The sequence below is a fragment of the Poeciliopsis prolifica genome, unplaced genomic scaffold (assembly GCF_027474105.1).
Source record: "Poeciliopsis prolifica strain line A6 unplaced genomic scaffold, Auburn_PproV2 SCAFFOLD020, whole genome shotgun sequence".
Classification (NCBI taxonomy): Eukaryota; Metazoa; Chordata; class Actinopteri; order Cyprinodontiformes; family Poeciliidae; genus Poeciliopsis; species Poeciliopsis prolifica.
In genome coordinates this window covers 8,672,634-8,689,710 of record NW_026562395.1, presented here as the reverse complement: position 1 = coordinate 8,689,710, position 17,077 = coordinate 8,672,634, and the positions used below count along the sequence as shown (strand labels likewise).

Sequence of the window (17,077 nt, the reverse complement as noted above, 5' to 3'; positions counted from 1 at the left end):
CACAGGCTTGTTTTTGTGTCAGTTAGAATCGCTTTAAGTTAAAGTGATACCACAGCAAGGCTGGAAAACAACAAAGTAAAATTGAGAGCATTGTTGGAGAATTTCGATGCATCACTTTTTAAAACCCTGTTTACATTTTGGAGGAGAGTTTATCCTCACGCCGGGTGGCGGTAATACAATTTAAAGCCGCGTGACACCCGTTTTCAAGTACAGAAGAAGAAGAAACCTCTGTAGGTAGACGATCTCCTTTCCGTTTACAAGACCAGCAATGGCGTTGCTTTACGGCCTTATTTGGCGCCTTCTACTAGCTTTAGTCCGCATCAAAAGAGCGACAGTTTCCTGGTTCCGAGTCCGTCTTCGAATATGGAAAGGCCGTTTCTGGCAGCGGACAATGGCTGGTCTGCTACTGCCGGTTCCTGTGTGTGAGTTCAAGCAGGAGAAGGCCGGTGCTAATCAGAGTTCTGACGGTGACGGTGATTGCAAAGGCGCTGGAAGCCGTCAGTCACGTTGGATATCTGACGGGATTTCGCTGGAGAAACTACCGGTCCACATCGGCCTTGTAGTGGCTGAGGAGGAGCTCAGCTACACGGACATCGCCAACATGGTGGTCTGGTGTATGGCTGTCGGTGTTTCCTACGTCAGCGTCTACGATCATCACGGTGAAAACTTTAGTTTGCCAGGTTTACAGTATAAGTTTATCATGTCTTTGCGCTGTGTATGCTCTTAGTTTTAATCATTGACGCTCCTTCAAAAGTTGGTTGTATGATTAAGCATGAACTATAAAAAATAACTATATTTTTTCACTTCAGACTTGAACTAAGATAAATCTTTTGAGTTTCTGTTATTACCATTTCGTAATGACAGTCGTTTTTTTTTCTGATAGGAAAAACACTAAATATTTAAATACATGCAAATGATGAGGTGTGAAATTGAGTGTTTGGGATCATGGGATAAAGTCAGTTGACGATGACTAGTATTTCAAAATTTAGAAACATGCTGAACGCTTTCATAAAGAAATGTAGATGAATGGAAAACCGTTTGAACTGAGCAAACCACAGAAGGATTTCAGCCATTTGAAAGATTCAGAAATAAAATGCAAAACCTCAGTTACTTTCATTCTCTTTATGAAAGTCTCCAGGGTACATGGAAATTTATTTTTCTTTTGCTTTCCCTCGCAATAATCTACTGATCAGTTATGCGGTATAATTGGCCGCCTTAATACAAGGTTATGTAAGGTTTTTCCCTGTATGTTAATATCTACTTGTGAAATATCTGAAGTTCTATATATTTTTCTTTTGAATAGAAAGGCGCCACAAACCTATGACATAAATAGAAACTTTTTATTTATAAAATAGAAATAAAAGTACATCCAAACTATTTGGACTATTTCTGAGTTATTATCAGAGTTAATTAGTCATCTGACAGTTTTAATTGTGTATTTGTTGTGCTGGTTGACTGAATGGTTTGAAGGACTGCTTTCAGTGCCGAACCATCTTAGACTAAACAGACATAAACATGCAGTAAATGAATCGATTTTCAATCAGTGTTTTGCACCAAAGAGTTAATAATAATAATAAACATGTTTTCACTGATGCTCTGTAAGAGCCATATGAATGAAATAAGTAGTAATTGATATGACAGGAGCACACAACTTTGACATCTGGGTGGTAGGTGTGTCCTAAAGTATAAATTGAAGGTTACTGGCCTTTGTGTGTGTGAAGAATCAATGAGTGGGGTGGTCAGACCTTGCAAAGTTTGGAGCATAATAATCAAAATGGAATAAATAGATAATTGTGATAGAACAAAGAAATGGTTTGGAGTTGATTGATACACAGACAGATGAGACTCCCCGAGTTAACCCAGTACAGCCCTCGACCACCATTAGTTTGTTGCGTTTTATAATAATAGCATGTTTATTATTATTAAGTCTTTGGTGCACAAAATAGATTGAAAGTAAATTTATTCACTGCATGTTTATGGTTGTTTAGGTTGAGATGGAACTGAACATGAAAACGGCCCTTTAAACCATTCAACCAACACAACAGAGACATAATCAAAACTGTCAAATGATCTGCGATAATAACTCAGAAATAGTCCAAATCAGGAAGTATTTTTATTTCTGTCCTACTTATGGAAATTTTCTGTTTATATCATAACTTTTTTGGTTCCTTTCTATCCTAAAGCAAAAGATACACAACTTCAGATATTTCATAAAGAGATATTAACATTCATGGAAAAACCTCACATAACCTTATATTAAAGCAGAAAGTGCGGCGGCCACCGTAAGAAAGGCTTACAGTATATAATTATGCCGCATGAACTGATCAGTACAGGATTCCATGTCCCCTGCAGGGCTGTGTAATTCTAAGTGAAATTAAGTTTTGACTCACATGTTTTTCATCAGGTATTTTCCAGAAGAACAACTCTTGTCTTCAGGAGGAGATAGTGAGGCAACAGCACAACCTGTTAGGTGGACATGACTCTACATTCAGTATGGAGTTACTGAAAAACGGCACAGACAAACCCCAAAACTTTGGTAAGAATTTAAAACAGAACCTTAGTTGAGATTTTAAGGTAATTTTGTTTTACTTCTACCTGCATGTTATTTTACTTTATTTAGGTTTTTTGAAAAATTTATCTCTTGATAGATTGATGCTAAAAATTTTCGTTAGGTTGACACTCATCACTGCTTCCATCCATTATTGGGGGGGTCTCCCTTTATCAGGAAATAATTATAGGCCTTATATAAGACAGGTGTTAATTAATTCAGAAAGGCCTTGTTATATTCTCCAGATAAACAAAAGCCTGAAGTATTTAAAGTTTTTTGACTCTGAATGCTTGTCAGTTGTGTCCTGTAGACCCACAGTGAAGGTCCTGTCTCCAGAGGATGGAAAGCACAGTATTGTCCAGGCTGCAAGAAAACTTTGTCACTCTGTGGAGAAGAAGGAATGGACCTCGAAAGACATCAGCGTCTCCATGTTAGACGTACTTCTCAGAGGTATGACTCAGCGCTCATATGCATCAGAACATTGATAAACACTTAACATGATTTTCTGCTGTGCATTATTCTTTCAGTTGTCTGCATGTGTTATCAAAAATAAGATTGAAAAGGTAAAGGCATAAAATAAATACTCCTTAAAAAGAAGGAGAAGTGATTATTCCCTCTTAGATGTAGAAGTTTGATAAGCTTTATTACGGTTTGAAAGATGTATTTCCTCTTATTATTAGGCATAGATTTAACAAACACATGTGCATTAACAATATTATCTTACCTTTAATCTAAAAACAATCCATATTTATTTCCTTTAGGTATTTTGATGTATAAATGATATGTGTTGTTATTTCAGGCTTTTTCCTCCTTACTAGTTATAGAACTTTGGATGCACATGTACACTTGATGACTTACAGTGGGTCTGCTTTTAAAGACCTGGTGATTACCATTTGGTTCAGTTTGTTTGAGTTTGTTCAGTTTCATCATGTAATGTTATCCAACCTTCCTCAAACCATGACATTTAATACATATGACCTTCTGTTTTTTTTATTTTTTCAGAATCAAAAAATATCCCCGACCCTGAGTTGGTGGTGAAGTTTGGTCCTGTGAACAGCACACTGGGTTTCCTCCCCTGGCACATCAGACTCACAGAGTTTTTGTAAGCTGTTGTCTGTTCTTCAGACTCATCACACAGAATGTAGTGGTGCATACACTCCTGATCAAAATGTTAAGATCAGTTGAAAAATGGCAAAAATTAACATTTTTATACTGGTGGATCTTAAAGCTGGACTATGTAAGTTTTACAAAAAAATATATATATTTTTTCATATTTATTAAAACTGTCACTCTGTCATTACAATATGGTATGAGACAGATAACCTGTGAAAAAAGTGCGCTCCACTTCCTTCTGGTGCTAACTAGAAACAGTCAATCAGAGCCAGGAGGTTGGTCTTAGTCTGCTCCTCCTTGCACTTCCTCCCCTTTTTCTCTGCTGCTGTTACAATTTTTTTCTATCACCAGATCCTATTGTGAATCCTAGGCTAGTTAGCATGATCGTCGATGACCGCCATGTGGTTTTGCATGCAACACAAAATTGTTTCTCCGCCACTAGTACAGTTAGCAGTCAGTATGTGTCATTGAGTGACAGCACTAAGACCCGCCTCCTGGCTCTGGTTCAGCGGCGGTTTCTTACATGGGCAGCCACCCAGTGTGGCATCTTGTGAGGGACGGCATGAACACTACCCAGCTATGTCCTTGATATCTTCAGTTCTTTTTTTGTTTTTATCATCTGATCGATGTTTTTTGTCCCCCATCAGTTCCCTGCCTTCCCACAAAAACGTTTCGTATGAAGACCTATTTGGTGCCCTGCAGCATTATAGTGCCTGTCACCAGCGGCTTGGACAATGACCTGCAGATTGTTCTGCTCTTCAGAGAGGAGGACGGATCAGGTCTAACATGTTTGTTCAGAGGCTGGATTGGAGGTGACTTCCTTCCTGTGTACCATGACCACACCCATCCTTCTTCTGGACTAAAACCTTTCAGGATGGCTAAAAGAGGAAAAAATCAGGAATGATGAGTTGCTTGTCTAATGCCACAACTTCGTGTTTCATGATGAAATCACTTTCCAATATACTGCAAATCAGTGGAACAAGGCTAAATCGAGATGAACACTGACCTGTGAGGGCTATCTCCACTGACTGTTTTGCAATATTGACTTTGTCTCCCCAACCTCTGTGGATATCATTTCCACAGAAAAGAAATGGATGGAGAAAAAACTTATTATTCATTATTTTTGGGTAGATAATAAATGGACAGAAGGTTAACTATGAGTGAGAAACATCAGCAGTCTATCGGTCTATTTGTTGTTACGCAATTCAAAATTGTCACCTTTCATTTGTGATTTAGAAACTGACAAATGTTTCAGTTTGCCTGAAATAAAAAAAGGCAGTCACTTTGGTGACTGAGCCAGAAAAAAAATGAAACTTTATTCTTTGAAAGGGAAATTCTTGATCCATTGAAAACATGCTGTTTGCGTCTCAAGTACATTAGATATTTGCAGGTGAACATTTGTAAAATAAGATGTAAACAATGTCCAATCTGATGACTTTTAAGAAAAAGGAATCAGACTGATTTACTGTCTTTAATCTACCATAAAGCCCAGACTTAAGGAGTGAATTCTCCAACAGTATGAATCTGTAGTTCCTGTAATTGAGCTAAGCTACCACTTAAAAACCACTAAGGAGACATAGAATAGAGAAAGTAAAGTTTTATTTACAAAAATGCTAAGAATGATAATAAATTGAAGGAGATCCAGAACCTCTGGATCTGACATTGTTTAAGAAGAACAGAGGCAATGGGAGGAAGGTGGAGTCAAGGATATAAGGGAGGGAGTCAAAATATACTAGGCTTACCGTTGAGTTGTGTTGGACGATCACAAGACAGGAAACATCTCCACTGAAGATCCATTACAATGACTCATGGAACCTGGGGTGGGGTGGAAAACAAAATGTTACACTGGTTCAACCCAGGAGGCACAGAGCTAAGGTAGGCAATAACCGCTGGTGAGACAACACACCAGAGAACTACTGATGACACATCATGCACAGGCAAAAAAATAAACATTTATACTGCACAACAAAATAAAATAACTCTGATCAAACATGTGTACAACCATATTGAAAATTAACCAAGATTCTCCCTCTCCTGTTATTTACTTTTCATCAGCATGGTTGTATTCCTACATCAGCTCTTCCGTTTCTTTTTTGTGTATCTGCTCTGACTTCTCAGTCATGGAAGATGGCTCTGCTCATACTGAGCCAGGTTCTGGTTCTCTGGGTTTGTTACTGTTGGGGTGGAGTTTTTCTTGTCCATCGTTGTTACATGTATGCTCAGCATGAGCTGTAAAGTCAATGACACAACAAAAGCGACTTTCAATGACTTGAGATCTAGGTTTGCAAAATTGTCACCTTCCATTTGTAATAATAAACAGAGCTTAATACACTGTTTGATAAATAACATAAATTAGAGAATATGATCGAATTGACCAAATTTAATTAAGATCCCAGATAGCAAAATATGAGAGAATCAATGATAAAATATAGTCAGGCAGAAACATTGAATCCATGTTGAAGCCGGACACTGAAATGATATTGAAAGTGGTCGGTGACTTACATGCTTAATACACTGTTTAACTACCATAAATTAGAGAGTATGATTGAATTGACCAAATTTAATTGAAATGTTCTAATGCTGCGATATTTGTTTAATTGGATTTTCTGGCCATGGAGTGTAACAAGTAGCAAGTAGTTTATGTGAATCTTTTCATCAACTCAATTAGATGATAATCATCATAAAACTGTTGCAGATTTAGTTTTGAATCTAATAGAAAATCAGGGGATTAACAAGATTCTTCCCATGCATGGAAAAGAAAATGAGGACATATAACCCCAACCACTTATCCCCAGTGGATAACCCCAACCCTGTCTTGATTTAACTAAACTCTAGAACAAAGTGCAAACCATACTGTGTGGTTGAGCACCTTAATTCACTTCATTAACCGAAGTTTATATAAAAACTCAGACATTTCAACAGCATTTTAGCATTATTGCAATTTATGAAATTTGGATGACTAATGAAAAAGTCATGAATTTTGAGATGGAAAGAAATTAATTTATATAAAACATGCAGAATAAAGCTGGTTGAATTGTGGCCATATAGAATCAAAATGTCAAGAGAGTGACTTATGAAATAAGCCATTTCATAAACCTTTTGAAATGGTTTATGATTCAGATCCCAGATAGCAAAATATGAGAGAATCAATAATAAAATATAGTCAGGCAGAAACATTGAATCCATGTTGAAGCCGGACATTGAAACAATATTAAAAGTGGTCGGTGACTTACATGTTGAATCAATCAGAATAAATGTTCTGGTCTGATAGATCTACATTATAACACCTTTAAAAGTTTAAAAAGACAGATTATTTACAATCAGTCAAAATTTTTATAATGCTATTTTTATTTATTCCAGATTGCAAATGTTTGTAAATAAAAAACCGTATTCATTAGAGCAGGTAGAGAAATGTTCTTCTGTCTTCCTCAAGAGGGCAGCAGACGAGGGAACAGTTGAACGTACTTTCAGAAGAAGAGGCTGTTGTGCGTTACACCATTTTCAGAAAAACATCCGCCATCAGCTTGACTGCACCATGGGAGCCGTTCTGGGACTCTGTTCCATGGCTAGCTGGGTGAGAATCTTTTTGAAATCCAAGAATACACATCCGAATGAAACATTTGACTTGTTGCAAGGATATTCAGTTTCTCCATTATTGTTTATTTTTAAAGAAGACAAACCACGCAGAACAGAAGTCTGAAAGAAGGGAAAGAAAGAAAAGCATAACCGTTAGGGAAAAAGGCTTTACATCTCTTCCGCTTTTGTTGTTGAACAAACAGTTCTAAACAAATCTATTCGAGCGTTGGAGGTTCAGGCCGCAAACCCGCTTTGTTTTGGTCGAGTGGTGACGCAGCCTATAATATTCCGGTGATAAGTGACTGAGTAAAAAGCCTATACCCTTAACTAGCTACGTGATTCGTTCATGATGTAAACAAGGCAGATGGATGTTATGTTCCACCTGCGCTGTTTAACACATCACCATCTATTTATACATGGCAACAAGTATTTAATAGCCTCACTGTTGCACAACTAAGATCAGAAGTACCTCTGTCTTTTTCTGTCCTCAGCTAACCTACTTTGTTTACGCAGATCCCCTGTCTTTGTGGCAGCGCCCCCTGTCTGTTGTGTCAATGCTGTCCAGGTGGAAATAACTCGACCATGACTCGCCTCATCTACGCCTGCTTCCTGCTCCTGGGAGTGGCTGTTGCCTGCATCATGTTGATGCCTGGCATGGAGGGCCAGCTCAAAAAGGTAATGTGTTCACCATAAAGAACTGCCTTCAAACTGTTCCTAGCATATAAAAACATTTGACAGTGATAGATAGTTGGAAAAACAGTTGAATTTTGCTGCTAGAAATGACATTTAGAAAGGATTTAAGAAGCTAGAGTCATCAAATAGTTATTCCTTGTTTGACAAGTGTTTTATCTTTTTATGTTTTTTTTTTAATTTGGATGAAAAATCAGAACCTTTTCAAATGAGTCATACATCAGGTTCGTGAAGGTATTTACAAGAAACCACAGAGAAATTGATATTAAAACATGAGAGTCTGAGCTTAAATTTATAAGGAACATTAAAAGAATGTTTTATATGAGTCTGTAAAGAAATTTTGAGGGAGGGATTCTTCTTATTTGTTTTATTTTGAATTTCTTTTTGACTCAGTGATTGGTTTCTGGTCTCTGGTGGCTGTTAGTATTCATTTTTGGTTTTAAATAATCAGTCACAATAGTGAAGTTTAATTATTGTGTTTTTGGTTTTATTGCATAAATATTGTCAGCCGTCCTGCTGCAATAATCTGTCTCACTCAGACATCTTTTGCTCACAAAATATGTGGAATATGCAGTAACTATAATCTACAGCACCATTTATGAGCTTTATTATTACTAGTCTTACGATGTATTTTTAATCTGCCAAATATATGCCCTTTTCTGTCATTGTATCTATGTGCCCTTTTCTGTCATTGTATCTATGTGTCCTTCTCTCGCTGTGTCAGACCCATTTTCAATTGTTCATGAGATCAAATTCTGGTATTTTATCCATCTTTGACATTTTTCCACTCTGTTTGAGTTTTGTTCACATGCTTTCTTCGGACGTTTACTAAGATGTCTTTTTTTGCGTCACTATAGATTCCAGGATTCTGTGAAGGAGGGATGGGTTCATCTTTTTCTGTTACAGAGGGCAAAGTGAACTGTGACATTCTGGTTGGCTACAAGGCTGTGTATCGGGTTTGCTTTGGAATGGCCATGTTCTTCTTACTATTCTCCTTACTTATGATCAAAGTAAAGAGCAGCCAAGACCCTCGAGCAGCACTTCATAACGGGTAATTATATACACACAAATGTGTATATTTAAATAATTTACTATTCTGATTTTTAGAAGTGGTTTGGAAATGTTTTAGCTCCAGTTGCATTTGTTGGATTTTAACATTAATCAGCATCAGCATGACTGATTGGTATTTGCATTCCCTCTCTTTTTTTCCTTTTGTACCAGATTTTGGTTCTTCAAGTTTGTCGCAGCCCTTGGCATCACTGTTGGTTCGTTTTTTATCTCAGAGGGCCCTTTCACTACTGGTAAGTATTCCTTTCCGTTGGGCATTATTTGGAACTTTGTAGGTTTTTCTAGTGCACATTGAAAAAATGTAATAGTTTTATTTTTGTGATAAACGAGTGAATTATCCTCATTCATTCTTTATCCCAAAGAGGTAAAGAATGGCATTGCAGTAAATATCGATTGACATTGTCATTAATGGAGTCAATAGTCAGACACAAAAATGTTTTGGGATAAAACTTTGGTTTCTGACATTCCTGCATATTTAAAAATTCTCTGGGCTGTACTTTTTTGTTTGATGTTTTCAAAGTAATTTCCCGGTCTTTATTTGGAATCTTTGTAGATCAGATCCTATGTGTCTAATACTGAAACCCTCTTAAATTGTATTTTTGTTCTGTGATCTTTGCTTGTTCTTCATGCTTCTTCAACAATGCACTATGTAAGGTCCCAACAAGGGACCTTACACCAACAACACTGGTGGGCTTGTAGTCGGCCCACCAGTGTTCTAACTCTGACCCACCAGTGTTCTAACTCTGACCCACCTCATGATGTAGCCACAAACCCAGAACCACCCCGAACCATACGGAGTAACAGGGAAATGTAAAATAATGATTCAACTCTAAGAGAAAAGCAGTGGGAGCAAATAGCAGACAGTGTAGGTGAAACTTCAGTGTCCATCTGTCCAGCAGAACTTGAGGCCTTAGAATGTTGAGGATAGAAAACAACACCTGTCCTTTATTGAAGGTGCTGAATACATTAAACAGTCACCATGACAGATCTCAGCCAGAGGGAGGAGACATCCCCTAAAAACATTTCCTCAGGTGAATACTGTGAGCTCAACTTTGGTTCTGCAGTCACATCCGATCTGAAAAAAAAAAAATAAAAAAAAAATAAAAAAAAACACATTCTTTGATCTCAGTTAATTATGTAAAAAAATGCATCTGGCAGAACTGAAATGATCTGAAAGGGGTTCCAGTTCCACCAAAGCTCCCCTGTTAGAAAAAAAAAGAAGAAAACAAGAAAATATTTGTGTCCATAAGTAGAGGTACCAGTGGTTTAAATCAAGAGAACTGAAGGTGAATTCCCTGGTGAAGTTCACATTTAAAGCTTGTTTTCCTTGCTCTGCTCTGCAGTGTGGTTCTACATCGGGATGGCAGGAGCTTTTTGTTTCATCCTCATCCAGCTGGTTTTACTCATTGACTTTGCTCATTCCTGGAACGAGTCTTGGGTGGAGAAGATGGAAGAGGGCAATTCTCGCTGTTGGTATGCAGGTAAGATAATAATCTCAGGAGTTTAAACATACACAACATGACATTTCAGATTTGTCTTGTTAGGAGAAAATTAGAATGTCTACTGGAAAATTATTCTTTAACACTGTTTTACATTAGAGTTTTAAAGGGCAAATTCTAATTTGGCTATAAGAACAATAGATCAAAAATTTGATTTTGTTCTAGACTTGGTACTTGAATGATGTTTCTGATTTTATTTCATTTTTTTGAAAACTGAATTAATTCTGTGGTGTTTAGAAATTAACATAAAATAACCTAAAATAACTTGATACATTTATTTATTTAACACCTCTGGTCAAGGTAAGATGTGTAACCAGCATTATTAAATATTCCATGTGCGATTGCCTGACACAGGTGGAGTGTACCCTGTTTAACAGTCTTAAGGTCTGAAACAGTATATGAAATAAAACTCACCAAGACGAAGACCGAACCATGTTTATTGTGGAGCCTTTTGGTCCTGATGTTCTTGTTCTACCTGCTGACTAAAAACTCTAACACACCTTCAGACCTCCATAGACTTTCTGCAGTTCCCACCCTGGTCCTTAAGGGACTCTGCCAGCCTGAGTTAGATGTTTACTTGCTTCAGCCAAGCTGATTTCAAAATTTGCTCTAAAATATTTAGAAAACAATTAGTTAATTTTCTTCCTCTTTCCTGCTATGTACTACTTTGTGGGTTTCTACCACATAAAATCCTAATTAAATACATTGAAATTTGTGGCAGGTAGAAAATTTGGAGAGGTGTATATACTGTTGTTACACTGCACATCCTATTGTGTTTTTGAACATAGCTTATCTAAAATTGGTTTTTGATTTGCTTTTGCAGCTCTACTTTCAGTCACTGCCCTGAACTACCTTCTGTCCCTGGTCTCTTTGGTTCTTTTCTATGTCTACTACACCCATTCTGATGGCTGCACTGAAAATAAGGTCTTCATTAGCATCAACTTGCTGCTGTGCGTCACAGCCTCTGTCATGTCTGTTCTACCACAAATTCAGGTAATAAGCATGTCTTTTTGAAGCATCTTGTCATTTAAAGGGGCTGTATTATGCCAAATTGATTTTTTTCAGCTTTACATCATGTTATAATGTTTTATACCGTCATCAAAAATACATGCGAGGGCTGTTTTCACAAAAGTTGGATTCAGAAATACAAGATCTGAGATAAAGCCAGTGTTGCCATAACGCCATCAAGTTAATTTTGGCCAGTAGTGGGCAGAGTACCCAAAATTTGGATACTCAAGTAAGAGTAAAGGTAGTTGAACATATTTTTTACTCACGTGAAAGTAAAAAGTAGCCAACTAGAAAATTACTCACACAAGAGTAAAAATGTATCTGGTAAAAAGCCTATTCAAGTACTGTCTAACTGAAATTAATTTTAAGTGATTTAAATGATCAAACATTTAATGTTTAGAAATAACATCTGACTGACCAAAATATGAAGCGCCTCAATTTATATTTTGATTCTGGTTTTATCCGTTTTATGAAGGCCAAAATTCCTCCACTGACCTGTGGTTTCTGAGCTTCAGCTTCACAGAGTCCTCAGCTCCTTCATACTAGCCAGCAGCAATTAGCAAACACCTGATGGAACAGCTGAGCTCCTTATATGAGCTACTTCTCAGAGCAATTCTAGTCAAAATGTTAAAGGCTTAATAGAACAGCCATGTTGTGATGATTTCCTGAAGGTAGACTTCCAGAAAGAGCGGGAGTTTTTAAAGAGACGGAGATCCAATATCAAGGTATTAAATTGTAAAGTCAAGTCATATTTGATGTATAGCATATTTTTAACAACTGAAGGCAACATGATTGTGGTATGAAATGTCACTATATGCCTGGAACATGTATGACACTATTACGACATAATGACAGTTTCAAAATATTTATAAAGCTACATATTGAAGCTTTAACAAGTAAACTAAGCTAAATAAACTGTGACATTTTAATACTATAAATACTGAATTTATTTCAGTGTTAGTTATGTATGTGTTTATGTATTAATTCCATTAATTAAGAATATGGTACCTAATAAAAACAAAGCACAAAGAGAAAATTTAGGTCGAGCAATTTGATAAATATTAAAGTGGTAGTGAACATTTTCAGTTGGCTGCTTTCTTCCTAACGCTGCACATTCTTGATAAAGGAGTCCCAGCCCAGGTCTGGCCTGCTGCAGTCCTCCCTGGTTACACTGTATACCATGTATCTGACCTGGTCTGCAATGACTAATGAGCCTGGTAAGGAAGGACGTCTTCTAATTATTACTTACTATAATGACTCTGTCCTGTTAACACAGTGTTTAAAAAAAGAGAAGAGAAATAAAAGATGTTAATATCACATTAAATTTGCTTCTGATAATTGACTTTCTACTTTACTTAAAATATTTTTGAAGCAGGACATAGGAAATAGAGAATTCTCACAATAATGAGAGAGAAAAAAAAAGCCAGATTTATGTATTAATGTCTTCAAAATCAGATGTTTACATACATTCAGTACAAATTCCTTTGAATGACTTGGGTGAAATGTTCTGGGTTTCCTGATTTTGAAGACATCAATCAATAAATACGACATATTCGTTCCATCATTACTATGATGTTTAGCTATATAAGATGTAACCTTGCATCTGCTTACTGTTACAGAGGCAGATTAGTCCTGGTGTTCTGTCTTATACAAGAGACATTTGCTCTGAATTAAATTCAGAAAGTGAAAAAAGATACATATGTCTTTTTATATAAATATAAAAAGACATATACATGCATGTAAACATACAGCAGGTGTATTATAACTGACAGATTAACCTGTGAAGAAACCTCAATAAATGAAAAAGCTTGTTCATGATCGCGCTGTAGTATTCCACCTTTTGTGTTGCTCAGTTTGAACATTCAGGAACTTGTCGTGAACTGAAAGTTTGGACATTTTTGATTTGAGTTTGTGTGGGTGTGTTTTGCAGACAGAGATTGTAACCCCAGCCTTCTGGGCATCATTGGGCTTAATAGCACCAGCCCTAAAGGTCAGGACCATGTGGTTACATGGTGGGATGCTCAAGGGATTGTGGGATTGATTCTTTTCCTCATGTGTGTCCTGTACTCCAGGTGGGAATCTCCTTTATGTCAAAACTTGTTTTGAACTGGCAGAGATGCTCAGATTCTTAATAAATTAGTGGTTGAAAAAAAAACGGCTCTTGCACATTGTTAACTTGTTGTGTTTCTGTTTGTCCACCAGTATTCGCAATTCTTCAAATGCCCAGGTGAACAAGTTGACTCTGACCACTGATGAGTCTGCTTTGATCGAGGACGGACCCCAGACAGACGGCTTTGAGGAAGGCAGCGGCCTGAACAGAGCTGTGGACAATGAGAAAGATGGGGTCACCTATTCTTACTCCTTTTTCCACTTCATGCTGTTCCTAGCGTCACTCTACATCATGATGACGCTCACCAACTGGTACAGGTAGGATTCTGAGGATTATTCTATAATTTTTAAGAAGAATGGTCCAGGCAGGCGTTTTCTGCTTGGTACTGAAGTCGATGCTTCGCCACACCTCCTGTCATCCTGCACTGGGCTCAGAGGATTTATGACAGTAATGTTTTGTAAAGAGTCAGAGCTGTCTCTCTGATCCAGTCAGCCCTGTTTCTATTGGAACAATATACAGTGGAAACCACATATTTACAAACACTGAATAAAACGACACAAATATGTTTTTTTTCTCACTGTCTGAAGTTAAATGCAACCAAACTTTTCTTGTTTTAGTTTAGTTAGAATAACCAAAATAATTTCTGTCTGAAGATAGAAATACTAACTTGGTAGAAAATTTGGCGAGTTAGTTATTTCTTTGAATTCAGAGGCAAGATAACTACCTTTAAAAATGTATGACTTCAGTCAAATACTCAGTGTATGTAAATATATGGTTTAATCTGTATGCATAGCAGAGTACATTTTCCATTTAACAAGTATTGTTGTGTGATTTGCTGAAGTCATGCAGACATAGTGCCCAGTTGAGGTGGCTGTTTGAGCACCAACACCCTGTTGGGTGTACTTTAGAAATATATAGATGTGAATGTAAATCTCAAAGGCATACACATACATACATGCACATGCTTAACTTGTAGCTGAACACTATGAGCAAGTTCCATTTTCCGTCTGAAATGGCAGCATTCCAACCTGTTGGTTGCATGTTTCTCTGTATCTGCAGCCCTGACTCCAATTATGAGACCATGACCAGCAGGTGGCCGTCTGTGTGGGTGAAGATCTCCTCCAGCTGGATCTGCATTGGCCTTTATGTGTGGACTCTGGTGGCTCCCCTGGTCTTGGTCAACAGAGACTTTGACTAAAAATCACACTTTCCTGCAACTCAAATGTAGATTCATGCTTTGCATCTCCTGTGTTTTCTGTCATCAGCTATATAAGATGTAACCTTGCACCTGTTAACCATTACAGAGGCAGATTAGTCCTGGTATTAGAGGATCTCAAAGTGTTCAGTGTACTTGTTTTTGGCATATGCAATGTGGGAGATGAGTAAAGCCTGTGTGCATGCATTTATTTCATCTTCATTCCCAGTAAGATGAACCTTCTTGTGACAAGTTGTAGCATGTTTTTAGTGAACCCTTGCACTGATGTAGTTGTAAATAGGCTGAGTTTGTTCTGTGGTTTATCCAAAGTGACTAATCGTTAATAAGCATGTTTTCCTTTAAGCAGTGAATATTTCTTCGCGTTTTAGGAGTGTTGTGATGGCTTTAATTGTCTCTAGCTGTCAACCTAATGGTCTCTATAGTTTTGGGACATGTGAAACGCTCCACAGAAAGTCACGCTCAAGCAGAGAGATGTCTGGAACTGGGAACACCGTTCCACTTCATTGCATGAATCGTGCTGTGTCGGTGTTTTATGTGTTATTTGCAGCTGGCACATACATAAAACTTCCTTTTATTGACTGATTAGTAATGTCTATTGTGTAAAAATAAGACTGGTTAAAACCTCTTTGTAGTGTTATTAGATAATAGTTGAGTATTATGTTTCTCATAAAGCTATTACATCCCTTAACTAAAATAAAGTGAGAAAAGAAGTGTGTATTTTGTTTCATGCTTCCATTAAGCTGCAGTCTGAATATGTTAAAAAGTGACATCAGACTTTTAAAGCACTTTTCAGGATCCTCAAAGAGGCTCTGCAATGAAATCAGTCCTTCCCATTCAAACACTGATAACAGCAGGCTGCTGGGTTGTAGCCACAGCTGGAGCAGGCTGATGGAAACCAGGCGGCCATATTGCACCATTGGCCCCTCTGACCACCTCCAGCAGGTAAGGTGGTAGGAGTGTCTTTCCCAAGGAGATGACAGAGGTGGACATAGTGGAAACTGAACCGGCAACACACTTGGGTGAACTTCAACCACTGTCACTTCAGTATTAGAGGTTTTCCACCTGGGTCTTCAGGTTTCAGGTGTTTCCTGTATGTACCCACCTGACGTATTTAAATAGGTGATCAACAAGTTTCTGCTGGTCAGGGAGCTGGAGGAGAGAGTTCTGGAACAGCAAATATGTCCTGAGAACCACTGAGGACTGAGAACCTAAAATATTGAACTTTGCTAGACCAATATTTTCACATAACCAGTGTGGGATGACGAGAAGAGTTGTTTTTTCATGCCGTAATTTTTGTGTCATTAATGTGAGAGCGCAGTGACCAATATGTGTTGATTTACCTGCCTACGCATACCTTTGTAAACATACAAAAATTAGATTTTGTGCATTTAAATTTCACAAATGCTTTCACATGCTCTGGCACACATTCAGCTCTGACGACTTCAACTTGCTTGCTCTTTGCCTGCCTGCAGCGGTCACCATGTAAAGAACAAAATCACCAGCCAATCACAGACAAGTCTCTTTAATCCAATCAGATAATTCCTAGGAAGTATGTATTAAAAATAAAAATCTAGTAAAAACAACCACTCAAAAATACTGAACCAGAACATTATGAAACAACACTGGACAAGAAAACATAGTAAAATAAACTAATATTTAATTAATCATGCAAATATGCTTAGGTTATTTACTATGTGCTGTTCATATAATAATAATTAATAATGCATTTTTCAAGCAGTAAAACAATGTGTGAAAAGCGCTTTTGTCACATTTTCAGGAGTTTTATTTTTATAATTCCTAAATGGACATGAAAGCTTTTTTAAAAATAATTTTATTAGAGGAACAGTTTGGTGTAAAATTATTATTTCCTCATAATATCTGTAGTGTTGCTTCGATGTTTGATCTTAGCTTTATGTTCTGAAATATTTAATTGTGACAAACATGCAAAAAAATAAGTAAATATCTGGTAATTGGCCAGCTATTTTTCACACCACTGTATGGTGAGTATCATTACATTTTTACATTTCAGAAACTTAGTCATTTATTGACATGGTTTAATGACCATATGTCATGACCTTATCTAGACAAAAGAAAGAAGTCCACTTGGCTTCAGTTCAGGCTTTCAGAAATCAGAATGTGGCTTGGTCTATGACTTGGGCTAATATAGCTGTCAGTGCTGAATAAAGCTGACATGTGTTAGGCTAATAAGATTGGAAAGTAATAGTACTTCAAAAGATGTCACCTGCTCG

The 17,077-nt window shown here is 37.3% G+C and overlaps 2 protein-coding genes across 2 annotated transcripts; both read left to right on the top strand.

The window, feature by feature from the left end:
• The first annotated feature begins 224 nt into the window (after positions 1-224).
• On the top strand, positions 225-5,915 carry nus1 (NUS1 dehydrodolichyl diphosphate synthase subunit). Its single transcript, XM_055044124.1, has 5 exons — positions 225-659; positions 2,405-2,536; positions 2,846-2,998; positions 3,551-3,650; positions 4,309-5,915. The coding sequence occupies exons 1-5, from the start codon at positions 269-271 to the stop codon at positions 4,397-4,399; spliced, it is 867 nt and encodes a 288-aa protein (XP_054900099.1). The 5' UTR covers positions 225-268; the 3' UTR covers positions 4,400-5,915.
• A 1,196-nt stretch (positions 5,916-7,111) lies between these two features.
• On the top strand, positions 7,112-15,538 carry serinc1 (serine incorporator 1). The gene is made up of 10 exons (XM_055044116.1): positions 7,112-7,235; positions 7,751-7,912; positions 8,785-8,978; positions 9,149-9,228; positions 10,339-10,476; positions 11,318-11,487; positions 12,629-12,719; positions 13,433-13,574; positions 13,705-13,929; positions 14,672-15,538. Exons 1-10 carry the CDS (start codon positions 7,197-7,199, stop codon positions 14,808-14,810), a joined length of 1,380 nt encoding a protein of 459 aa, XP_054900091.1. The 5' UTR covers positions 7,112-7,196; the 3' UTR covers positions 14,811-15,538.
• Positions 15,539-17,077: the final 1,539 nt, after the last annotated feature.